The 25,403-nt window shown below is 51.1% G+C and overlaps 2 protein-coding genes across 10 annotated transcripts; both read left to right on the forward strand.

Moving 5' to 3' along the window:
- Positions 1–2,578: 2,578 nt before the first annotated feature.
- Positions 2,579–9,836, forward strand: ORMDL3 (ORMDL sphingolipid biosynthesis regulator 3). Of its 9 annotated transcripts, XM_028165315.2 has the most exons (6): positions 2,589–2,684; positions 2,791–2,846; positions 3,116–3,361; positions 7,587–7,786; positions 8,503–8,654; positions 9,077–9,836. In XM_028165315.2, exons 4-6 carry the CDS (start codon positions 7,613–7,615, stop codon positions 9,210–9,212), a joined length of 462 nt encoding a protein of 153 aa, XP_028021116.1. In that variant the 5' UTR covers positions 2,589–2,684; positions 2,791–2,846; positions 3,116–3,361; positions 7,587–7,612; the 3' UTR covers positions 9,213–9,836. The 9 variants fall into 9 exon arrangements, with proteins under 9 accessions (XP_007177634.1, XP_007177635.1, XP_028021116.1 ...); XM_007177572.3 differs by having other exon boundaries at positions 2,579–2,846; XM_028165314.2 differs by lacking the exon at positions 3,116–3,361.
- A 2,891-nt stretch (positions 9,837–12,727) lies between these two features.
- On the forward strand, positions 12,728–23,949 carry GSDMB (gasdermin B). The gene is made up of 11 exons (XM_057536471.1): positions 12,728–12,969; positions 16,017–16,194; positions 18,014–18,185; positions 18,908–19,016; positions 19,734–19,751; positions 21,066–21,111; positions 21,832–21,988; positions 22,093–22,168; positions 22,876–22,938; positions 23,299–23,369; positions 23,806–23,949. Exons 1-11 carry the CDS (start codon positions 12,921–12,923, stop codon positions 23,947–23,949), a joined length of 1,083 nt encoding a protein of 360 aa, XP_057392454.1. The 5' UTR covers positions 12,728–12,920.
- Positions 23,950–25,403: the final 1,454 nt, after the last annotated feature.

Below are 25,403 nucleotides of genomic sequence, written 5' to 3' on the forward strand. Positions count from 1 at the left end.
TGAAAACAACTGCCAATGAAATAAACAGCTCCTTGCTTCCTCGCGCTTGCTCTGGGTGTGACCTCAAAACCTCCCCTTCGGGAAGGAGGGAGGTGAGGTGGGGGGGAGCCGGAGGGTAGCAGGAATGAATTGGAGCGGAGTAGGAGGTGGTAAGACTGGAGGGGTGCCATTCATTCCCCCAGGGGTCAGAAGAAGGGGCTCTGTTTCTTGATGCCCCACCTCCTCACTTCCCACCACTACCATCACCCCAGGAATGTACTCCCAGCTTATTACCCTGCCCGTGTTTGCTATCTTGGCCCACACAGTGTATCTATGGCAAGCAGAGGCCACACCACCCTGCCAGATGGAAATACCCCAAAGCTGGGAACACGTCTACTTGAGCAGACTAAGGAGATCCCAGAGGGCAGGGAGAGCCTGCAAAGGTGACTCACTCTGTTTTAAAAACACAAACAGTTTTCATAAAAAATTTAAAACGAATAATCTCACATTACACAAAGTTTGAAACTAGAGAATGAAAAAGATCACCCCCAACCCCTCCATCCTAACACAAGATCTGTTTTTATTTTATTGAATTTCCACAGCCTAGTAAAGTAGATGCTCAAATGTCACTCAAATGTGGAACGGATTAACAAAAGTTGATACATATATAGAGTACTCACTATGTGCCAGGAATTGTTCTAAATGCTTCACACTTAATGACCCATTTAATCTTCACAACAACATGAGGTGGGTATCACCATGATCATCAACATCCTTTATTTTTAGGAACTGCAGCACAGAGAGGTTCAGTGACTTGCTTAAGGTCACACAGCTGGTAACTACAGGAGATGGGAGTTGAACCCTGGCAGTCTGGGGCCAGGATCTTACCAGTGTTACTCTATTTTGTCTCATCATAATCGTTAATGCATATGCAGGTTTATAAAAACTTATTATGGACAACTTCAAACACAAAAGAGCAGAGAAAATAATATAAGGAATCTCATGTTCCCATCCCCCAGTTTCAATAATTATCACCTCATGGCCCAACTTGTTTCTTTTATTCCCTTCCTCCATCCCCAGCCCAGATTATTTTGAAGCAAATCCAGTCATCATATCATTTCATCACACATATTTTAGTATTTATCTCCAAAAGATAAGGCGGTTATTTATTTATTTATTTTATTATTATTATTTTTTAATGTATTTATTTTATTTTTGACTGCATTGGGTCTTCGCTGCTCTGCGCAGGCTCTCTCCAGTCGCGGTGAGCGGGTGCCGCTCTTCGTTGTGGTGCAGCAGGCTTCTCATCGCGGTGGCTTCCCTTGATGCGGAGCACGGGCTCTAAGCACAGGGGCTTCAGTAGTGTGGCACACGGGCTCAGTAGTTGTGGCTCACGGACTCAGTAGTTGTGGCTCACGGGCTTACCTGCTCCGCGGCATGTGGGATCTTCCCCGACCAGGGCTCAAACCCGTGTCCCCTGCACTGGCAGGCGGACTCTTAACCACTGCGCCACCAGGGAAGCCCGAGGTTTTTTTATCGAAAAAATTACCACAGCACCATATCATGCCTTAAAGTGTATATTTCATTAAGATCATCAATTTGAATAGTTAGTATTCAAATTTCCTCAATAATTTAATAAAATATATATATTTTTAAAAGTTGGTTTGCTTGAATGAGGACCCAGATAAGGCTTTTGGTTGACAGATTGCTTAATTTCTTTTAAGTGTAAGTCTCTCCCTTTCCTTTTTTTCTTCCAATTTATTTGTTAATGAGGGAATTGTGTTTGTTTTGTTGACTGCACCCCTGGAGAATGCTCAGGCTATTTTTTTTTTTTTTTTTTTTGGCCGTGCTGTGGGGCAGGGCTTGTGGGATCTTAGTTCCCTGACCAGGGATTGAACCCGGGCCCATGGCAGTGAGAGCCCCAAGTCCTAAACGCTGGGCTGCCAGGGAACTCCCAGCTCATGCTATTTTGTATCCTGATCTTTTCATCTAACTTAGCAAACATTTTCCTGTACTGCTTATTATATGGCTTCCTACGATGCCATCCAATGGATATAGTACAATAATTTTTTTCTTGGGCATTTGGGTTGCTTTCAGTTTTCCATTGTTATAACTAATGCTGGAATAAAGATCTTCACACATAGTGTATGGTACGTACTTCCTTAGAATATGCTACCAGAAATGGAGTCATGGCTCTGAGGCCTGAACAATTGTTCAGCCTCTTGGCACAGATCACCAAGTGTCTGTCCAAGGGGTTATGCATCCCCAGCACCACACAAGAGTGCTGTCACTCATTCTAAGTACTTAGGCCTATTCAAGGCTGAAGGATGTTTGGTGAAGACATGGTAATTATGAAGGCAGAGAGCTAGAGGAGAAAGATGATGACACGGACTCAGGCTAAATTAAGCAGAAAGCGAGCCACAATTTACCACAAACCTAGAGTGAGTCAGTACTCTGTTCATTCCCGTTGTGAAAAAAAAAAAAACCCAACAAAACAAACCCTTGATAACAGGAGCTATTAATAGGGCATGGCATGTCCAATAATCTTTCTGTTAAGACTATGCATTAGTCAGACCCTTATTTGAGACGTGGATCCAGTCTGGGTCACTGGACTTCACAGAGAGTGAGGAAACTGGCAAAGATCAGAGAGCTTGATCAACTTCGGGGAAGACGGAAGAATCCCAGAGAAAAGTCGAAGGAGACAAGTAGGCTCACTTTGGGAAAAATAAGAGACATTTTTTTTTTTGCCTCAATACCGGGGAGGCTTCTAAGGAAAGGACAACACTCAGTTTTTGCTTATTTCTTCACAAGGCTGACTGTAAGGAAAGGGGCCTCTCCCAACCAGCAGGAACTTCTGTAAGACACAGGTAAAAAATTTTCAGACTCTGGGGTGACTATTTAGGTCTTGGGCTGAGTGCTCTTGGGCTACTGGCCCTGGAAATATTCGAGAAGCTGCCTGTTCTCCTGCGATGAGTGGTTCAGATATCCACCTGCTTGGTGCCCACTAGGTGCCTCTGGGGGCCCCACTCCTGCTTTGTGACAGCTGTTCCCTGGCAGCCCCCTGGGGAGGGGTGGGTGAGGTTCCCTGGGCCAGCATTCTCCTTTTTGTCTCCTCACCTTCAGTGTGTGTTTACAGCCAGTCAGATTGGCGTGTCATGACATCACCTGATCCTGCTACTCCAGCCCTGTTGTGCATAGAGTGGACTTAGAAGCTGGGTCGGGGGAGTGGAAACTCCTCAAACAAGGCACTCTTGGTGACATGGAGAGTGGGAGTGACCCAGGAGACCTCAAGAGCCATTTAGTTCAACCTCCAACAGCAATAGCTTCCTACCACGCAACAGTTGCTATACATACATTCTTTTGAATTCCCACAATCTTGGAGGTAGGTTTTCACAGGTATGGAATTGGAGATTAAGACAAGTTATTTGCCCAGGGTGACACTGCCGGTGAAACAGTGCCTGCTAAGTCTACCTGACAGGAAAATCTGTGCCCTTGCCTTTACAGCATGGAGAGGTGAAAAGTGCAGATCTGAGAGCCTCCCACCCAAAGCCAAACAGCTGACCTGTGGCTGGGACTCAGGGTCTTGGCTATTCATCAGGTCGTCTTCCCAAGTCCTCTTCCAACTTCTAATGTGGGGAGGCCGAGGATATGACCTGGCCCAGGCCAGCCTGGGTCAGGTGTAACTGAGGAGCATACAGGCTGTGGACTGAGTTCTCTGCCCTCCAGACTCTCATCCTAACCAACGTTGTGAAAAACCCGCTTCCAGGAGGGTCCAGCACCGGCTGAGCCAGTCGGTTTCTGGAGGGCCAGGGCAGAGACAGCGAGGTGTAGATGAAAAACTCTGACTTGAGGTCAGAATTTCTGGGGGGGGACCCAGCGGGGGGCTGTGGCAAGTTACTTAAAACTCCAAGTTTCCTCGCCAGCAAAACCGGGCAAGAGTAAACCCCACATGCAGCGCGCAGACGCCGAAACAGGCATTGCTATGCACCAAAGCGATACCATCTGATCTTTGTTTCTCTTGCTATTGAAAGCTGCGTGCGGCCCCAGCGAGGCCTGGGCTGGAGCAGGGTTTAAAAAAAAAACAAAAAAAAACAAAAAAAAAAACACTACAACTCCCAGGAGGCGGCGGGCGGGCCGGCGCTGGGCGCTGACGTAATGGGGGCCGGCGCGGGGCGCTGATTCGGCCGGAGCTGCCAGCGGGGTGGCTGCCGCCGCGGCTTATTACAGCTGCTGGAGCAGCAGCGGCCCTCGCCCCCGGGCAACCCTCCCGGGCCTCGAGCTGCGGCCCCGCACGGTGAGCTCGGACGGGCGTCCTCGAAGTGGCCAAACCGGGAGCCTCCTGGGGCTAGAGGCGGGACGGGAAAGGAGGTAGGGGCTGCTGGGGAGGTGCCCGCGGCTGGAGGGGACCGGGACAGGGTGAGCGGAGGTGGAGGGGGTGCATCAGCCGAGGCGGGGGGGGGGGGGCGTGCATCAGTCGAAGGGATGCCCACAGGGGAAAGTGCGGGCGGGAGGCCCGGGATGGGGCGTAGAGGAGGAGTGCTCTGTCTGGGGGTGGGGGGCGGGGAGAGGCTGGGCTTCGGGGATAAAGGTTTGTTCGCTTCCAGGGCTGGGTGAACGCGTGGGGGTGGGGGTGGGGCTCCGGACCGGGCCAGGCTCCGAGTGCGAGGTCCCAGGCTGGGGAACGGAACGGAGGCCCCCCACTTCGGCTTGAAGTCCCACTCAGAACACCCCAACAATAGTGAGAACTCCGCCTCCTCGCTTCACCCTCTCCCCGTGCTAGTGTGGGTTCCCTCCTGTACTCGCCGTTTTTCCATTCCCACCGCTACCCCGAGTCCGGGAGGCAGAGCCGGAGCTGCGAGGTGAACGACTGTGGCCCTGCGGGTTGCGGGGTGGGCGGAATGAAAATGGCACTGTGGCGTGCTGCCAGGGACTCCCCGTTGGGGTCCAGGTTGTGGGCTCGGATGCTTTGTGCTCCTCAACCCAGAAGGCGAAAGATTTGCTGCCCTTACTTGGGGGAGAGATTAGGAAGCGCTCACCTGGCTGCTGGCACTGTGGCCTCGGCTTAGGTGTCTGACAGACCCGCTAGGCAGAGATATTTGTATACGGAGCCAGAGGGGAAGGGAGGGAAGGAGTAGGAAAGAGTTACCAGCAAGAAAGTAGTTAACAGAACAAAGCTGCTGCAGGCTCTGGTTTGAGGCAGGTTGTGAAACCACATCAGGGACTGACACAGGCAGCCACCTGCCGCTGCCAGCTGTGGCAGCAGAACTTTTCAGGCTCCGCTGCTGTGCGCCTACTCTATCTCCAACAGCTTCTTCTCTCCATTTCTCCCCTTCTGGGCCAGGGGCAGTTGGTTATTTCACCAGCAGAGGTGATATGTACCCTTAGTCACACAAAAGTCTCAAGAGTGCTTCTTGCTGCCAGTCTTTTTCTTAGTTTATTGACCTCTTCTGTTTTTTTCTTTTTTGGGGGTGGGGCCTCTTTTGGGGGAGGCGGGCTCTTGAGATGTTTCGCTCTCAGGGCACTTAGTGTTCAGGTTGCAGGAAGAAGCTTCCCAGGGCATCATTTAAGTCATAGGTCTGGGCCCCTCCTAGACTCATCAGGCTTTGTTGGATGCCCTGATACAGCCAGAAAGGAGTTTAGGATGATCTGGAACTCAGCAAGGCTCTTAGCACTCCTGGACAAAACACTAGGGAGGGCTAGAGGTCTAGCTACTCCTACACCCTTGTAGGTCTAGCTTAGGGAGAAGTGGGGAGGGGCAGCAGTTTCTGGTCGGCTTGGGGAATTCTTTCTCTCTCCTTCGTCAGTAATGAAGTCCTTCAGAGCCCTCACTTCCTAGCCAGTCTCCCCAACCCGCCTGTCCACCAGGTGGAGGCTTTTGTGCAGTAGGTGTCCCAGGAGCTCTGTTAGGGCAACTGAAGCCCTAAGGCCCTGGGAAGGTAAACAACTGAGTCACTCTTGGTTTTCTAATTTCCTTGGGTTTCTCTTAGGCCCAGTGATCCAGCCTAATGGGTTGAGCTGGTGGGCCCCAGGAGCGTCACTACTTTTGGATGCACCCTGGGCCATCTCATGTATGTTTGTATGTTGGGAAAGTGTGTTGTGGGTCACATTTCCCCTGAGGTCTTTAAGCTTGGAGCCATCTGAAAGGAGGAAACTTGTTCCCATTATCCTGGAAGTAGGGAACTGATTCTTGAGAATCGGCTCCTATGCAGACTCTGTGATCCTAGCCAGAGATAGAGGGCAGCTGATTCTGAGGGGGTTTGTTGCAGCAGGGTGTGGGAGGTGACCTTCTGGGCACTTCCAGGATGCCCTCATCTGGGACCCCTTTCTGTATCCCTAGGAAAGATGGGGCTGTTATCATGGTGATGACCTTAGGGTCTTTGTCAGGCAGGATCTTCCCTCAGCTAGGGAGGAGAGCCAGTACAAAGGTCTCATCTGTCCCCACCTCCTGCTGGTCACAGGGCCCTCAGGGATCTGGGGACAGCTGAGCTCTGGACACGGGGCTGCTTGTTCCCCTCCTTACCTGCATCCAGGAATGCAGCTGGGCTGCACTGTTTCATGGGCATCAAGGGCAGCCCTCCTGGTTCCTCCTGCTGCAGGGCTTCTGCCCTTAGAGCTGGGCAGGGGAAGGCATGGTGCTAACTTACACCTGGAAACAGGTGCTGGGAAAGGAGGCCCAGGTGAGGATGGGTGGGCAGAGAGAAAAGGGGGGGGGGGCAGGAGAGAGGCCACAGGTGTGGTTTTGTATCCCTGGGAGAGGTATGTTGATGTGGGCTCCAGCCACCCGTGGGAGCTGTAGATGTTGGCTATGTTCTCTATCCTTGCCTCTCCTCTGGTGGGGAAAAGGGCCCTGGTAGTTTGGCAGCAAAATGGGTGGCATCACGAGGGTTAGCCTGAGTGGCTGCCAAATGGATAAAACATCTGGATGGGTTGTTTTGTGTCACCAAGAAGGCAGCTTCCAGGTCTGGGCAAAGTTTGTCTCTAGTCTGTTTTCTCTTTTCTTCCCTTTCCCTCTCTTTCTACCCTGCCAGTCAGACCCAGGATTGGAGAATTAGGGGAGATGGGTAGAAGCAATGACCCCCAAATATTTTATCCACTACTGACTGTTCTCATCTCCTTTTATTCCTTCTAACGGGAGGGCGGGGGGCTCAGGGGTGGAGATGTCTTATGTCAGACCCTCAGCAAGACGGAGTCCAGCAGGGGTTATGCTGAGTGATTCTTAGGGCACAGGCCTTTTCTCCCCTCCCCTGGGCTTCGTGGGAAGAGGGCCCTCTGGAGGGTGAGATTGCGGGATGGGAAGTGGTTTCTTTACTCTGGGGCTCGATGCCTCTTGGTGACCTATCCACCCAGGCAGTCCCAGTGCCTGGAAAGGCACCGTCCTGATTGGACTGTGTGCGGAGCAGCCTGGTGTTTATCCCAACCCAGCAGTGAGAAGTGAATAGAGTTAAGTCTACATGGACTTTCTCTGGCCTCCTCGCTTGAGAATCAAAATGGTAGACCTGCTTGGAGCTCTTGGGGGAGAGCAGAGCCTCCTTCCCTGCGGGATGTGGCGGGTGTGAGCGGGCAGGGAAAGTGGTGTGGCCTGTCTCACCTGTGCTGCTTGTTTGCAGAACAGTGGCAGGAGAGGGGCAGCAGGATGAACGTGGGAACGGCACACAGCGAGGTGAACCCCAACACGCGGGTGATGAACAGCCGCGGCATCTGGCTGTCCTACGTGCTGGCCATCGGGCTTCTCCACGTCGTGCTGCTCAGCATCCCCTTCGTGAGCGTCCCCGTCGTCTGGACCCTCACCAACCTCATCCACAACATGGTGAGGGCCTGTTGCTGCCTGCCTTTGGCGGGGCTGGGGAGTGTGGGAGCCCGCCAGACGTGGGCCAGATGTCAGGGTGACGTGCTGACGGCACCTGTCACCAGAGCCCAGACCCCACCCTCTTCTTTCTGCCCGACTCCTCTTTATTGGAATAAAGTCTGCAGATATGGCCACACCTCTGGGATGGGGTGACTTGTGGACCTGGAAGATGGGCCATGGAGAGCTGAACTAAGGGCCCTAAAGAGTCCAGAGGACCCAGGTCCTAGCCTGGGGCAGAAATGCCTCTTTCCCGAGTTAGGATCTCAGAGCATCTTTCCCTCTTGCCCCTCTCTGCTCCCTCACTACCTGCTTGCTCCCTGGTATTCTTGTGGTGGGCAAGCAGGGGCCTCGTTCCTTCCCATCTGCTTGCCCCCTGCCAGCTGGCAGGCACAGGGAGCCTAGCCCTGGGCTGGAGGGGTGGCGTCTCCATGCTGGTTCTGTGGCTGACACCTCCCCCCGGGAGCTCTCCTCATGCCAGGCCTGCCCTCTCACCCGGTGGGTCCCCTTATTCTCTGGCCAGGCTCCCAGCTCCTCCCGCCTGACCTCCAGCCCACATCCCCCTGCCCAGCAGAGGGGGCTCCGGATCACCAGGAGCCCACGTCTGTGACTGGGGCGGAGGAGCTGAGCTGGAGGGCCTTTGGCCTTTTGCGTCCTCTAACAGAGGCCCCTCCCTCCAGGGCATGTACATCTTCCTGCACACGGTGAAGGGGACCCCCTTTGAGACCCCGGACCAGGGCAAGGCGAGGCTGCTCACCCACTGGGAGCAAATGGACTATGGAGTCCAGTTCACGGCATCTCGGAAATTCCTGACCATCACACCCATCGTGCTGTGAGTGCCTTGGGAAGAGGGGGACGCCAGCAGGAAGGCCAAGGCCTGGGGGACCCTGGGGCCCTGCGAGGCTTAAACCCCTCACCAGCTGTGGCTCTTGGCGTAGGAATGAGCAAAGGAAGGAAAGTTGGGGTGTCCCTGGGTCTTATGCTGGGCTCAGGTTGTGCCTCCCTGGTCCTATCTTTCCTTGGTTGGGGCTTTCTTCCTGCCAGTGAGTTTGGCCCATGGGCTTGGGGTAGAGCAAGGGGACCGGGTCAGCAGGGGCTTCTTTAGCTGCACGGATCTTGCCACCCTACTTCTGTTCCGGGGAGTCTTTCCCATAACTCCTCGGCTGTCAGGAATCTGCCTCCCCCGACCAGGGAGTGAGGGAGAAAGGGGTCTTCCAAACAGAGTCTTATACCTGCCCCCACCTTCCCCACCAGGTACTTCCTCACCAGCTTCTACACCAAGTACGACCAGATGCATTTCATCCTCAACACCGTGTCGCTGATGAGCGTGCTCATCCCCAAGCTGCCCCAGCTCCATGGAGTCCGGATTTTTGGAATCAATAAGTACTGAGGGTGCAGCCCCTTCCCCTGCCTGGGATGGCAGCGGAGGGGTAGAAGCCTGTGCTGTGATGTTGAAGACAGAAGGAGCCGCTGGGTACCGCCAGAGATGGGGGTTGCGCCTCTGGGCCCTAGTTTCCCCCTCACTTCCCGCAGTAGCAGACTTGAAGTAGTTTGGGGTGGGCCCCCCCTGGGGCTCTGACCCCTTCTGATTTTGTTGATCTTTTCCTTTCGCCTCATGGGGGTGCTCCTGGAATGGGCTGGGCTCCTGGGCTGAACACAGACCTGTGAGGTTGGGACGAGGGGCCAGGGAAGCCCCCTGCTCGCTTGCTCCTCCTGGGCCTGCTAAAGCACTTTAACCCCTGTGAGCAGGGCAGAGGGAACGGTACAGCTTCTAGTTTGTTTCACTTTAATTCTTAAGTCTTTAGGATGACACTTAGTGTGTGCTTATATATACGAAAGCAGTTGTGTGACAGGGCCTCATCCCTCCGGGTAGAGAATTGTCTAATTCAAGTCAGACAGCTCCCGCACAGCCCCCCCGGGGTACTAGGTGCAGGTGGGGAGGATAAGGAGATGTGGGGGGTGGGGCTGGGTGTGCATGGCCTGGTCCCAGAGGTGGGGGGCCAGGGCTGCAGCCTCCTGGCCCTGGTGGAGGTGGGGAGGGGGCTGGGGGCAGGGGTGGGGAGGGTGAATTGAGACTGAAAAGAACGGGGCCGTATAGCAGCGGGGGTTCGTGTAAACGCGGGGGGGAGGAACAGACCCAACCTCATTCTTTGGGAAGTGGTCAGGGAAGGGGGCAGGCTTGGAGGGGTCACTTACCCACAGCATGGTGGGGGTAATGGGAAGGGAGGCTGCCATGGGTTTGAAGCTCCTGGGTTGGCATGAGGGGGTGGAGATGGGTGGAAGGGGCCTGTGCGTCATCGTAAGCACAGGTCCAGTTTGACACCCGTGTCTGCAGTGGTGTGAGGGCCGCGGGGACATGGGACAGAAATGACGAATGGTGGGGCCCTTCCGCAGCCCTTCACCCGGTAACCTCCTCGTGCAGACTGCGCCGGGGCGGGGCCTCTTGTGTGGCATGTACCTATGGGGCCATCAGGCCACCTCCAAACGGGTTTGGTGGGCTGCAGAGTCCCGCATGATCCCTCTCAAGTGGGACAGCGGCAGGTGCAGGGAGTGACCTGCAGGGGCGGGGAGGAGCCTGCGCGTGGGCTGGAGGGGAGCCGCCTTCTCCCCTCCCCAGCCTGACTGGGGTCCGTGTTACTTCTGAGAAGGTGTGGGTGCCAGGGCTCTGAGGGAGCGGTGGCAGCGGCGGTGGCGGCGTCACTGGCCCTGTTTTCTGCGTCCTGGTCCCCCCAACCCCCACCCCACGTATCATAAGGAACTTTGACCTCAAAATCTTTCTAAGCAAAGTGTGAATAGGATTTTTACTCCCTTTGTACAGTATTCTGAGAAACACAAATAAAGGACAGTGTGTTCCTATTTCCCCTGAGTTTGGCCTCTGCTTCCGGGAGGGGGCGGAGAGGGGGCAGCGTGGAGCATCAGTCCGACCCTCTGCCTGGATGGTGGGAGGGCCCCTGGGACCTCTGCTCTTCCTGCCGCCTCCAGCAGAGCAAGCTGGAGGGGCTGGCGGGGAACCGTCAGAGGCAGCAAGCTGGCCAGAGAGCAGCATTTTGCTCTGGGACTTCGCCTGGCTGGTCCTCAGACAGAACTTACACCTCTGGGCTTCAGCCAGGCTGGGCTGGCAGAGGGATAGCTTGTGACATGGCCAGGGAAGAGGTCAGTTCAGCAGTGGCTTCATATAGAAGCCAGAGTCCCAAGGGGTGCCCAGCCCTTTCCTCTGAATTCCTCCCCTGTTTTCACTTCTCTTCCTTGCCTTGGAGGGCTGCATCTCCTCCTGGCCTTTGTGTCTTCAGAGGAATCTTCCTGCTTCCTTCTCCCCGCCATAAGCATGAGTGGGAGGGGAAGAGGACTTACTGAGGCTCACATGGCCAGGAGAGGGACTAGCGTTCAGTGCAGTGTCATCTGTGTATATCTATCTATCTCCCACCTGCTCCCTGGGTCCAGGAGGAGGGAAGGGTTGGTTTCTTACCTTTGGCCTGTCTGCCTCCACCCCAGCCATAATGTGGCTTATCTAAAAGCCTGAGAGGTGGGGCACTTAGCTTTCCAGTTGTTTTTTTGTTTTTTTTTTTTCAATTCCCGTATTATAATTTCCTGAGACACAGTGGCCAGGAACTGTGCAGAGATCTTACACAGAGGGGACTCTTACAACCTCCATTTTTGGTGAGTAGCTGAGGACAAAAAAAGAGGTGGGTGGCCCCTGAGATGGACCTGTGGGCCCTGGGCACAGCCTTTCCATATACCCAGATGAATTCCTAGGTGGGGAGTGAGTTGAGAGTTGGCCACCATGATGGGGGCAGGGGCAGAGAAGGGAGCGTGGGCGAGTAGGTGCCTGGGCTAGCCAGAAGGGACTTAGGGGAAGGTGGCCAGGAAGACTGTGAGGGGTGATCTGGCCTCAGGAGGGTGGCAAAGGAGCCTGAAGAAAGGGAAGGAGATGTCAAAAGGAAGGAGATGTAGAATGATTGATGGAAGGGGAAAGAGTAAGAAGGATTTGGAGGAAAGAGAGCCCGAAGGGTCCAACGTGGTGGGGACACAAGAGCTGCTGCTGAATAGAAATGGGGGAGGAGCAGCTGTGTCAGGCTGGCCCGGTGGTGGGCCTGTGGAGGGTCCCGCAGGGCAGGCAAGATGGAGACAAAAGTAGACCAGGAGAGGGTGAAGGGGAGAGTGGGTGGAGGGAGATGCCCCAGGCGGGGTTTTGGGATTCATTTTATTTTACCAAGTATAAGGGGACCCTTCAGAAGTTGACCAGAAACTGAGGAGACAGGACTTGGGGGTGGGGGGCTGTCCAGAGCACCTAGCTCCAAGCCACTCTGAGTACAAAGGTAGAGTGCTACCTTTTCTCTTTTGTTTCCTTCTGAGGCCAGTTTATGACCATCTCACTGGGAAATGGTTGGTAGGGGCAACCATCCAACTGCCTTGCAGAACAGGAAAGGGGGGAGGCCCAGGAGTCAGAGCCAAGCGAGTCATCTGTTGGGGTTGGTAATGTGAGGTCCGGCAGTCATGCCCCTCATCTCTTCCTGGGTCCTCTTCATCAGCACTGGTGAGGGTCTGGCTGGGGATGGTGGGCCTGCCTTCCCACCCATCAGGCCCCTCTGAGCAAGGGGCAACTCTGCTGTGGGAGATGCAGAAAACAGATCTAGCTTTCCTTCTGGGGCAATCACCACTCCATCTTTCCTCCAGAAGGGTTCCACAAGAGGCAGAGGAGAATCCGGCATTTGTGATGGCCATCCCACCTTAGTGTGTAGTGACCACCACACCTTGTGGAAACAGGGAAGGCAAACCATTCTGGGTGGCCTAGAACTTTTGGATCTTTCTTGACCCCAAGCTGCCAAAGGTAGAAGATTTAAAAACCTGAACCAATATTTCCCTCCCCCAAACTGCAATGGGCTTCCTTTTCCCAGTTGGTCCAGGCACCGTGCTCGCGGTATTTGAGAAAATCGCAAGAGCTGTGGTCCAACACATGGTCGCTGGTGGGGATATGATTGCTGTCAGAGGCCTCATTGATGCTGACAGATTCCACTGCTTCTATCTGGTGAAGGAGAGGAGACGTTTCTTCGGATACCAATATGATAAGAGAGACCTCACCCTGTAGGACATCCTGGAGATGGACAAGGGTGAAGGGCTGTTTGATAAGCTGGCTCCTGGGCTCCAAGGTCAGTATGAGGTGGGTGAGAGACTTTGCCCACGCCTACGCTACCCCACTGTCAACACCCCATTGCTATCAACGAGGTCAGCCAGTCAAAAAAGAAACCGTGGTATTTGTATGTACACGTCCATACACCTCAATTTAAGAAATGTATGGGAGAGCTGCATGGGGAGAAGGGAATAGGGGAAATGGAAATTTATTTTTATTGGAAACTCTTCTTAAATAGTCGTCTTTCCTATTTTTTTCCTTTGTAAATAACTCGCTTTTAAATTAGCTGAGGTCTTCTCATGTGTTTATAATGTTTATCATTTAAATGGATAATTAAATGGAGGCAGTTTGCTTAGTGGTTAGGAAAGGACTCAGTCTTTAGAATTGGGGGCATCTGGCTTCGAAACCTGGCTCTGCCACACTTACCAGCTGGGTAACCTCTGGACAAGTGGTTTTATCTAAGTTTGTTTCCTCATCTGTCAACTCAAGAAGACTGTTGCAAGAATCAAAAGAGAGAAATTACGTAAATCATTTACCACAGTGCCTGCAAGAAGGAGCATTCAATAAAAGTTCGCCTCAATCATTCTACTGGTGGCGGTTATTATTATTATCCCTTTCTGTTCCTGGAGATCATGGCTGAATGGGAAGTTGCTGGTGAGCAGAACTCCCTTAAGGGCTCAAAGGCCTTAGTAGAGAAGTCTGTTCCATCCCCCTGCTTCCAAGCTCAACGACTCCTGGGGTTTCTTGGGTTTCAGAAGCCCCAGGATAGGTGTTGATGAACCCTCACTTGGAGACTTATTGCAGCATCTCATGCCTCATGGTGAGGAGTTTTACAGCTCAGACATCTCTGCCAAAGCCCATTTGGGTCTCACCAAGAGATGGAAAAGAATTCTAACACCACTGTATAGTTTTAGAGCACCTGCCACGTGGCTGGTACTGCTGTTATGTGACCAAGAGCAGTGCCCAGAATACTCTGGGGTGGTGGGCTTTTCCACAAGTGGGGTTTAAGTGAGCCAGGGACTTTAGGAAATTTTCAGGTTAGTATTTTTCAAAGACTCTGAGTCAATTCTCTGAAACGAGAATTGCCAAGAGTCAATTTACTAAAAGCTAATTCTCAACAACAACAAAAAAAATGACAAGTTCACTGGAAACACGAAAACTTTAAAGCAAGACTAGGATGTTTTGCAGTGATCATATTACTCCCCAGGGGCAGGGGCAAGTTTAATTATGGAAAAAAAAATTTGACTAAGAAGTCAGTTAACTTCCTTTAAGGGAAAGTCTATCTGTTTGCATAAAAAAATTCAGACGGAGAGGTGAAACCAAACAAAAAATCCTTAAGAATGAGGTGAACTGGTAATTTAAATTGATTTTCAGCGACTTGGCCTGCTCCCTTTTCAAACAGATTATTATTTTTTTAACTATATGGTGTAGATGGTGTACATAGTTTTTTTTTTTTTAATTAACTAAAGTCCATACTTTATTCAGATTTCCTTAGTTTTTATCTAGTGTCCTTTTTCTGTTCCAGGATCCCATCTAGGACATCATGTTACATGTAGTTGTCACGTCTCCTTTGGCTCCTCTTTGACTTTCCTTGTTTTTGATGGCCTTGACAGTTTTGAGGAGTACTGGTCAGGCGTATTGTAGGACACCCCTTTGACTGGAATTTGTCTGATTTTTTTTCTTATGGATAGACCTAGGTAATGGGTTTGGGGGAGGAAGACTGCAGAGGTAAAGTGCTGTTCCCATCACATCATATCAAGGTTATGTACTATCAACATGACTTATCACTGTTGATGTTGACCTTGGTCAGCTGGCTGAGGTAGTGCCTGTCGGGTTTCTCCACTGTCAAGTTACTCTTTCCCCCTGCCCCTCCTCCATACTGTTTTATTGATTGGTTGATTGATTGCTGCACCGCGTGGCTTGCAGGATCTTAGTTCCCTGACCAGGGATTGAACCCATGCCCCCTGCAGTGGAAGCCCAGAGTCCTAACAACTGGACCGCCAGGGAATTCCCCCATACTGTATTCTTTGTATGCATAAGGTTTGATTTTTCTTTCTCTCTGATAAAGTACACACAAACTTTTACGTTACTCAAGAAACAGTTGGGCCCTGAGACATTAGCGTCACACACACAGGACTGATTTCAGGCACTATTTCTAGGTCTGTCATATTTCTACCAGTTTCAAAATGCATTTCTTCTCTGTAAATCCGGCCCTGTCCCCAAAATCCAGCAGTAGACTCTCTCCCTGCTCTGTAGGCTCAGAACTGGGAGGTCTGAGAGAAGGGCTCTCAGCCTGGCAGCATCTCCACATATGCTCCACTAACTCCAGGGCAGCAACTGACTTGGAGTCCACGCCGTTATGCAAGGCATTATGCAAGGCTGGGCAGAGTCCACTTGGGTGGGCAACTTTCCAGACTTGCCTCACTTTGCACCTGCACAGTTCACACAAACACAGAGACTGAACTCTGCTTAACTTTTATTTCCCCAAGATCAGGGGCTCCTAATTCTTTCACTTTACTTTTCCCTGTCTCATTTCAGCCTCTCAAATAGTTATATAGGACTAGCTCACATTTACTGAACATTTAGTATGTGTGCCAGGCACTCCGTTAAGTGCTTAACTGCATTAGTTTATTTAATTTCTTCAAGCACGGGAAGTAGGTACTATTAATATTTCTCCTTCTATAGAGATTTCCCTGGTGGTCCAGTGGTTAAGACAACGAGCTTCCATTGCAGGGGGCACGGGTTCGATCCCTGGTCGGGGAACTAAGGTCCCACATGCTGCAGGCCGTGGCCAAAAAAAAAAATTCTCCTTCTATAGATGAGGAAACAGATTCAGAGGTGATGTGACTTATCCAAGGTCATTTAGTAAGAAGGTGGCAGAGTGGGCTCCAGGCATGATGACTTCTGGTGAGAACAGCATTGGCTGGAGAGCCACAGCTGGAAGAATTCCTCAGAAGGAAAGGGGATCGTGGAGGGGAGCCCAGGACGGGGTGCACCAGGGAGGATTTTCTAGAGAGAGATCTTTTTGGGTCAGCCTCAATGTGACGTTTACCTTTCTCTTTCCAGGTCAAGAGGTTAAGTCCCAAGTTATGGACAGCGCAGACTCAAAGGGAAGTTTGACAGTGAAATTACCCAAAGGAAAAACACTTGAAGTGGGAATAACATTCTCCAGGTTCCCGGAGCAGGGCGTCGAGTTATCAAAGACCTGGATACTCCAGAAATTCCTGGATTCTCTTAAGAACAAGTGAGGCTGGATGCGGGCAGCAAGGGGGAGGGAGAGAGGGAGAAGCCCATTTTGGGCACCAAGGGCGTCTGAGGTGGGGGACCCCTGGCTAGTGCAGCCTCCCACTCCCTACTCCCAGCTCTCCCCATCCCACTGCTTCACTCAAGCATGCCCTCCTCTTCTCCACACTCAGGAAGCCTTCTCATTCTTCCAGGATCAGCCTCCAGGAGCCCTTCTTCTGAGGTCCTCAATTCACTCATTTCCCTGCTGTCCTCCAGGGTGATTGATTACTCGGGCTTGGACCAAAACTGGCTGGTTTCAAGAGGCCACTCTCCTCTGTTTTCCTATACTGTGCTGCCCAAATCTGTATTTTGTGCCTGTTTCACTCTGCCTTGCGGTAAGCCAGTGGTTTCCATGTTCCCTCCCCTCACTGCACTAAGAACAACTTGTGACCAGGGACTGACTTTACTAACCTCTCTGTTTATCCCCAGCACATGGTAAGTACTTGGTAAGAGAGTTGAAGTGAAGCCCTATGAAATCAAAGCACCCCCGTTGAACATTTCCTGCACAGGAAGTGCCACCAGCCCACCCCACCAGGGTGGCACCAATCAAGTGCCACAGAAGTTCTGATAGCTGAGGGCATGGTCCTTCCAAGGGACTTAGAGGGATATCACCAGCCTTCCTCCTCAGCAGTCACGTTGTGGTTGGTATTGGTGTCTTCTTCCCTAGCTTCAATTGTTGGAAAGTGTGGATGGGTTGGGGGAAGGGGCCCCACCGCTCTCCTGGGCTAGCCCTCCCTGAGCAGGGCGAATGTCTTTTGTTTTTCCTTTTTAATTAAAAACTGAAAGCCTTACAGTGAAATTGTACTGGTCCTTTGAACTACCCCTACCCACCACGGTATTGCTGGGGAGGGGGCTTTTGCAGTTTTTCTGAGGGAACTCAATTTTTCTAACATGCCTGTTGTTTCTAGAGTGAAACTATGTGGAATGTGTAAATAGAGTTGTGTGGGGGAGGGTAGGTAGGGGAAGATCTGCTCAGGCAAGGATGTAGGACTTTCTTGGGGGTCTTTTGGTTGCGAATACCAGAAGTTCCATCAGGTAGGGAGGGAGGTAGATTTACACATGTATTTATATTTGGCTGCTCGGGGTCTTAGTTGTGGCATGCATGCGGGATCTAGTTCCCTGACCAGGGATTGAACCCGGGTCCCCTGCACTGGGAGCATGGAGTCTTAACTGCTGGACCATCAGGGAAGTCCCCCATCAGGCTGTTTTAGGTCACCAAATGAATTTCTTTATGGAATCAGAGATGCCTCATGGACCCCCAAGGGTGGACAATTCAACCAGGCCCCAGAGACCAGTGCAGGGAGTCAGAGCCCCTTCTCAGAGAAAGGAGTGTTGTGGACTGGGCAGATACCTATCTCAGTGCCATGGGAAGGGCACAAGCTTTGGACTCATACAGACTGGGGTTTGTATCCCAGTTATACACTTATTAGCTGTGTGAACCTGGACCATTCACGACCTGTCTCTAAGCCTCAATTTCGTCATATGAAAAACGGATGCAATCCTGCCTACATCATAGCGGGGCGGTGAGGGTTAAATGAAATGACGCGTGAAGTATCTCACAGTGCTGGCACACTGTAATCTTCCAGAAATGCGAGCGGGTTCCCTTCCCACTTTGCACCCCGTTCCCGCCCACAGTGGGTAAAGTGAACTGGGACGGGGGTGCTGTGGTCTTCTGGCCTCAGAGGCACTTCTTAGTCTCAAATAGAAACGAGCTGCTGGAGAGGGAGAAATGTCCCTGGGAGGTGGGGCCCCTCTCATTCCCCCTTTACTCCCTCCAGAAAGCGGAAGAGGAAACTGCCCCCTACGTTCCAATCAATCCAGGCGATGAGAGAAGACCTTTATCTAGTGACGGAAACTCTGAAGACCACAAAGACTGTAATCCTGAATAGTGAAAAGCGATATATTTTGGGGGACCCGATGAAATGTTTTGGTCTCCAATATGAACACAAGGTTAGGATCCTGGGAGGTGGGGACTGTGGGAGAGCCAGCCTGGCTCACCCACTGCAGGTCAGGGGCTGCCAGCCCAGCCGCCGCGCTCTTCAGCTCTTCCTTTAGACCTCTCTGAGCAGTCTTGCCTGCTCCTTGGCCTTCTTACAACTTCTCTTCTTGCCCCAAGAAAGTCTGTGTGGCATCACTCAGTCTCTCCCCTGTTACTCTCTAGTGGTGCTCTGTCTTCATTTGCTTCATAGCGCTTCCCACGGTTCATGGTTACACGGGTGTTTTTTGCTTGTTCATTGTCTTCCTCCCTTTCCAGGAGGCAGGAGGGCAGAAGTCACGATGCCTGGAACAAAGCAGGCATGTTTTGTCCTCCATAAAATTTTTTTTTTTGGCCACGCCACGCGGCTTGCAGGATCTTAGTTCTCTGACCCGGGATCGGACCCGGGCCCCTGGCAGTGAAAGCGCCAGGTCCTAACCACTGGATGGCCAGGGAATTCCCCATAAATATTTGTTGAATGAAGTGGAAACAACATGAGTTTTGGGGTCAGATGCGGGTTCAAATTTCAGCTCTACTGCTGTGAAACGGGCTCATCTGCTGACCCTCTCAGAGCCTCGGTTCTCTCATCTGTAAAATGAGGATAAAAATGTCTACCTCCCAGGATTGTTTGGGAGATCAGGCAAGATAACTATGTCAAGCGCCTAGGGATCAATCAACCTGAGCTCCTTTTTCCTAGCACCAAACGGAAGTGACCATCACCCCTGAGAAGGTCCTGGGCTATCGAGTAAAGCAGCTCGTCTTCCCCAACGCAGAGAGTATGGGTACGCAAGGCCTGGTGGGGCGGGGTGGATGGGGGAACCTGAACACATGAGTAGGGTGGCGGTCGATTCAGCTGGGGTCTGTGTCAGCCTGGAGGGGCCCTGGTGAGCTGGAAGGTGGGGGGAAGTTCCAGGGAATGAGAAGAAGGGTGATGAAGGGTCCTTGCTCAGACACCACTGACCCAGGATTTGCCCCAGCATGACACTAATTCTTCCCTAGAAGTGTTAACTCCCATCTCTCTCCCAGAATTTTTTTTTCTGTTGGAGGGCAGGGTGGGAAGGTTGGGGAGAAAGAGGACCTTACAGAGAAAGAACTGAGCTTTCTTTTTAAAAAAAATTTTTTTTTAATTTAATTTTTAAAATTATTTATTTATTTATTTATTTTTGGCTGCATTGGGTCTTCATTGCTGCACGCGGGCCCTCTCTAGTTGCTGAGAGCGGGGGCTGCTCTTCGTTGCGGTGCATGAGCTTCTTATTACAGAGCACGGGCTCTAGGCGTGGGGGCCCCAGTAGTTGTGGCTTGTGGGATCTAGAGCACAGGCTCAGTAGTTGTGGCGCACAGGCCCAGTTGCTCCACAGCAAGTGGGATCCTCCCAGACCGGTGTCCGAACCCGTGTTGGCAGGCGGATTCTTAACCACTGTGCCACCGAGGAAGTCCCAGAACGGAGCTTTCTGATAACTGGTCTTTCTCTCTTTCTCTTTTTACAAACTGGTTTAGGTATTAGGTTTTCTCGGGCAAAAAAGAAAAATCCTTTCCAGAAGGTGAGTGAGCTTCTGGGCCTCCTGTTCATCATTCCAGAATGGGCAAGGATACTATTTTTTTTAAATGACTTTTTAATTAATTAATTATTTATTTATTTATTTATGGCTGTGTTGGGTCTTCGTTTCTGTGCGAGGGCTTTCTCTAGTTGCGGCAAGTGGGGGCCACTCTTCATCGTGGTGCGCGGGCCTCTCACTATCGCGGCCTCTCTTGTTGCGGAGCACAGGCTCCAGACGCGCAGGCTCAGTAATTGTGGCTCACGGGCCTAGTTGCTCCGCGGCATGTGGCATCTTCCCAGACCAGGGCTCGAACCCGTGTCCCCTGCATTGGCAGGCAGATTCTCAACCACTGCGCCACCAGGGAAGCCCCGAGGATACTATTTTTAAAAAGAGGATAACAAATGGCCTGGGATTATAGAGTTCTTAGTGCTAAGAATGTAATAGGATGCACCCAGGTGGGAACTGTGGTAAGGGCAGGAGAAAAATCTGCCTGTTGGAGAAGTAGGTTGGATTGCATGTTGACCTAGCGTTTCCAGGCTCCGCCAACTTTGACTTGCTCTGTGCAGGTCAGTGTGCTGGATCCTGGGCTCACAGCCCTTACAGAAGGGTTACTGGCCTAGGAAGCACACTTGAATTGCCTGGCCCGTTCTCACACAATAGCACCAGCACTGAAAGGAGCACTGCACTAGGAGTCAGACGCTCTCAGGGCCTCGTCCTGGCTCTGCCACTCACTAGCTCCGCAGCCTCATGAGCCATGGTTATGCTGACGTTAAAATGAACTAGGATTAGACCAGGAGATCCCTATGATTCTGAATGTGGCTTCCTCTGGAATTTCAGAGTCTTTCCCTGAATCCAATAAGGGTTGTACTGCCTAAAAGGCCTTGTGAAGGAGTAGAGAGAAGTCTAGATGGAGTAGAAAATTCAAGAAAAATTTCTGGAAGTTGTAGAAGTTGCAGGTTCAGTCCTGGCAAGGTCTTGCTAGCTCAGAAGAGACTAAAGTGTCATAACAGAGGAGTCAGGGGATAGATTTCAGTTCCTGCCCTGATCCAAATTTGCTGAGCGGCCCTCTCTGGGCTTCCATTTCTCCTTCAATCATCTAGGCATAATCCTATGCCTGCCTATCTCTGAGGGTGTAGGAAGGGGTCTGTAAATATAGTGCTTTGTCATTTACACTCAATGATGAGGATGCAGGCTCCCTGGCATGGGCAGTGAGGGCTCAGAGTCCAGAACTGAAAACTTCCACCACTGGGACAAGAAGGTCCACAGGTGGGTGGAGGTGACCTGAAGACTCTCTGAGATTATTCTTCCTCTCTGCAGAGAAAGATGGCGGTTCATCTTGGTTAGGTAAGGATGGAAGCCAGCTGTATTCAAGGTAGCTGCACTCCTCACTCTTGAGCCCTCTGGCCTCAAGAAGTGCAGCTCAGGTGGGGCAGCTGAGTGTGTGTGAGTGTGTGTGTATATGTGTGTGTGGCAGTGGAGCTCGCTGGGAGGACAAGGGTAGGGCAGTGCCCAAAGCAGGTTTCAACTTCAGTCTGGAGATTGCATCTGTCTCCTCTAAACACAGTGATTCTCATTGGTTGGAGACATCACCTGGGGGGAACTTTAAAAGTAGTGATACCTGAGTCCTACTTCTAGAAATTCTGACTTAAGTGATCTGGGGGTGTGGCCTGGTCTGGGCATCGGGTCTGGGCACTCCCCAGGGGATTCTCATGCACAGTCAAGGCTGAGAACCACTGCTCTAACTTCCTCTAAATCCTCACTACTCCTGCTGGGGCCCAAAGCTTGCACTTTGAGTGGAAAGGACTACATAAGCTTTGATTTCCTGCAGATGGAGAAGAATTGGGGATTGGTATAAGACTGAGGGTGAGTTGGGGAGGTGGAAGTGGGGTCGGCGGGAGGCAATGCTGGTGGGTGTCTGGGAAGAAGGATGCTTCATTTTAACAGGAAAAGACTAGAAGAAGGGAAGATACAGTGAGGTGGTCTCCAGAAGAAAGATAGATAAAGAATGGGGTCTGGGGGGCCTTGGTAATGGAGCTTGCTAGGCTGGGTGGGTGAGGTTCTTAACTCCTGCCTCTACTGGGAGGTCCTGGAGTTTGGAGGATTTCTCAAGCGTGAAGGAGAGGATGCAGGACATGGTGCGAGTCCTCCAGGATCCGACTGAGGAGGAGCGAAAAGAGCTGCTAAGCTGCTTCACCAAGTGCCTCAGCAAGGATGAAGAGCTGCAGGGTCTAGAGCAAAGAGTAAGAGGCCCAAGGAAGAACTGGGGCAGAGAGAGGGAGGAGCCAGTGGGGAGACAACCTGCTATAATGGGACCGGGCTTATCTCCCCCATCTCCTGGTCCTAGGTGTCTGAGGTCCGGTGCTCCGGGGAGCTACAGATGGAAGACCCAGCAGGTTCTGTCATATGCAGCCTTTTTTTTTTTTTTTTTTTAATTTTATTTATTTATTTATTTATTTATTTATTTATTTTTGGCTGTGTTGGGTCTTCGTTTCTGTGCGAGGGCTTTCTCTAGTTGTGGCAAGCGGGGGCCACTCTTCATCGCAGTGCGCAGGCCTCTCACTATCGCGGCCTCTCTTGTTGCGGAGCACAGGCTCCAGTCGTGCAGGCTCAGTAGTTGTGGCTCACGGGCCTAGTTGCTCCACGGCATGTGGGATCTTCCCAGACCAGGGCTCGAACCCGTGTCCCCTGCATTGGCAGGCAGATTCTCAACCACTGCGCCACCAGGGAAGCCCCATATGCAGCCTTTTTAACGCCACTGGGATCTTTGTTTTTTAAAAAACAATGAATTTTATTTTTTTTATACAGCGGTTTCTTATTGGTTATCTACTTTATACATATTAGTGTATACATGTCAATCCCGATCTCCCAATTCATCCCCCCACCCCCCCACCCCCGCTTTCCCCTCTTGGTGTCCATATGTTTGTTCTCTACGTCTGTGTCTCGATTTCTGCCTTGCAAACAGGTTTGTACCATTTTTCTAGATTCCACATTTATGCGTTAATATACGATATTTTTCTCTTTCTGACTTACTTCACTCTGTATGACAGTCTCTAGGTCCATCCATGTCTCTACAAATGACCCAATTTCGTTCCTTTTTATGGCTGAGTAATATTCCATTGTATATACCCTGCTGGCGTCTTGATAGAGGAGCACACAGAAGCCATTTCGGATTTCCTGGATGACTTGATGGGTGAGGAGGGGTTTGGATGTAAGCTGGTGTGGAGGAAATGCTGAGCAGAGGGGCCTGTGGGGAATCAAATTTTGGGAGGAAGGGGGTATACACTGCCTTTTACATTTTGTGAGGCATAGAACTTCACACTTCAGACACTAGCCATCTTTCCCAGGCCAGGGATTGAGGGAGGGCCTCCTCTTCCCCTACGACCTCCTGCAGGCTAAGAGGAAAGCAGGAGTCCTTTGGAAGAACCCCCATCTAGCACTCCTGGGGGCTCTCTGGAACCTCTGATGCTTGCCCCAGGTCTCACCAGACAGTGAAGCCCCGTCCCACAACATGCCTCGCCTCTCTACCAACCGCCCTCTTTTTTGCCCCCAGAGCTGTCTGAGGAGGGGCAGCTTGTTGCTGAGGCCCTAGATAAGGGGACCCTGCCCCTTTTGAAGGACAAGGTAAGACAGCCTGGGCTGAGGGCCCAGGTCCTAGTGGAAGTGAATGCCCATGCTCTCAAGGGATCCAGAAGTCCCAGTGACCAGTCCCTTCCTACTTCATAGTCCTCTGCCAGCTGTCTGTTCAGCTGGTTTGTGGCAATTCCCTGGATATATAGTTTCCAGGACAATTTGGGATGGGCTTTTTAGGCTCTGTTGCTTGCCTATGGGCAAGAAAGGGGGTGGAAAACTGTTAGTCCCAGGAGGGCAGTTGGCCCCATCTTGACTGATCAGCAGCGCCTGTCACTATGTTGAGAGTTTGAGGGTCTCCAGGCAAGAGTGCCATGGTGGATTGCTACGTCTGCCGTGGGCTCAGGATTAAGGAGTGCGGCCAAATATTTGCCATTTCTGGTATATTTCCTTGTTTCTAGATTTTACAGTCTGGTGGGTTTCCTTCCAGGTGGAGCCTATCCTGGAGCAGAACCGGGGTGAGCAGCCCCGTGATGTGGGCTGTGACCCTGAGGCATGGACTCTCTGTGCCCTCTACGTTGTTGTCTCCATCCTGCTGCAGCTGGGTGAGAAGCCTACCTCTCTGTTTTCCTAATACCATGTCAGCTCTTTTTTAAAAAATTATTTATTTATTTATTATTTATTTTTGGCTGCGTTGGGTCTTCGTTGCTGTGCGCGGGCTTTCTCTAGTTGGGGCGAGCAGGGGCTAACCTTTGTTGTGGTGCGTAAGTTTCTCACTGCAGTGGCTCCTCTTGTTGTGAAGCACGGGCTCTAGGCGTGGAGGCTTCAGTAGTTGTGGCACACAGGCTCAGTAGTTGTGGCTCGCGGGCTCTAGGGCGCAGGCTCAGTAGTTGTGGCGCACGGGCTTAGTTGCTCCACGGCATGTGGGATCTTTCCAGACCAGGGCTCAAACCCGTGTCCCCTGCATTGGCAGGCGGATTCTTAACCACTGCGCCACCAGGGAAGCCCCTCCTGTCAGCTCTTTAAGCATTCTCCCCACAAGCCTCTGGGTGCTCCCCTCCCCAGTCCATTCTCACCATCCCTATTCCCAATCACCAGAATGATGTCTTTAAAACAAGCCGCTATTTTTTGATACATCCCATTCACCATGATAATGTCCAAAAATCAGTCTGGATTGTATGATTAAAAGTGGCAGATTGATCATATTAATTTCCTCTCCTTCTTGAAATCTCACTAAATGACAATAAAGCGATGGAAAAGATAGAAACCCACAAGAATAAAGAGAATTAGGCAGCAGATAAGGGATTTCAACACATCTTTGGAAGCAAGAAAGCAATTATAGGAGTGCAAGCTAGGAGGCATGGGACTGAGGGACGCGGAGGAGTGTAGGAGGAGACTGCTGGTTTTCATCATAAGCCTTTTAGTTCTATGTAACATTTTTCAAGACAATGTAATTAAAAGCAAAAGAAATATATATTTGTTGTAAAGCATTTCAGATATTTCTCAAAGTCAAAGGTAAAGGTAACCTGTGATCTCCCTTCTCCCTTTAATATAACCACTATTAACATTTTGGGGTATGTGAACATTTTTTCTATGGAGCAGTTTTAAAAATGGTAACTTAAACATGAAGCTAGGATGATATAGCATACATTTGTTTTGTATCTATCTTTTGAACTAGTTACTTTTACGTTTAAATTTGTAAAAATATTATATGCAACAGGAACTCTCGTAAGTGCTGTCGGAGTGTAGCTTGGTCCACCACTTTGGAAAACTGTTTACCAGTATCTACTAAAGCTAAACATATACCTATGACTCAGCAACTCCACTTCCTTGGCATATACCCAAGAGAAATGAATGCACGTGTTCACCAAAAGATTGCATGTACAGAAACGTTAAAATAAGAGCCCCAAGCTGAAAACTATTCAAATGTCCAGTAATATTAGTATGGATATATATATTGAGGTATACTTATGCAATAAAAGAGAACAAATTACTGCTACACATAACAACATGGACGGTTCTCACAGACAGAATGCTGAGCAAATGAAGCCAACACAAAAACACATGGGTCCTCCGAGAAGTAGGTGC

Source organism: Balaenoptera acutorostrata, chromosome 20 (assembly GCF_949987535.1).
Source record: "Balaenoptera acutorostrata chromosome 20, mBalAcu1.1, whole genome shotgun sequence".
Classification (NCBI taxonomy): Eukaryota; Metazoa; Chordata; class Mammalia; order Artiodactyla; family Balaenopteridae; genus Balaenoptera; species Balaenoptera acutorostrata.

Excerpts from the sequence above, each read along its gene's own strand:
- ORMDL3 (XM_007177572.3), top strand. The coding sequence starts at position 7,613 with ATGAACGTGGGAACGGCACACAGCGAGGTGAACCCCAACACGCGGGTG. Across the intron at positions 7,787-8,502 it reads CCAACCTCATCCACAACATG|GGCATGTACATCTTCCTGCA; the intron begins GTGAGGGCCTGT and ends CCCTCCCTCCAG. Across the intron at positions 8,655-9,076 it reads ACCATCACACCCATCGTGCT|GTACTTCCTCACCAGCTTCT; the intron begins GTGAGTGCCTTG and ends CTTCCCCACCAG.
- GSDMB (XM_057536471.1), top strand. The coding sequence starts at position 12,921 with ATGGACAAGGGTGAAGGGCTGTTTGATAAGCTGGCTCCTGGGCTCCAA. Across the intron at positions 18,186-18,907 it reads GTCTCCAATATGAACACAAG|CACCAAACGGAAGTGACCAT; the intron begins GTTAGGATCCTG and ends CCTTTTTCCTAG. Across the intron at positions 21,112-21,831 it reads GGTAAGGATGGAAGCCAGCT|GTCCTGGAGTTTGGAGGATT; the intron begins GTATTCAAGGTA and ends CTCTACTGGGAG.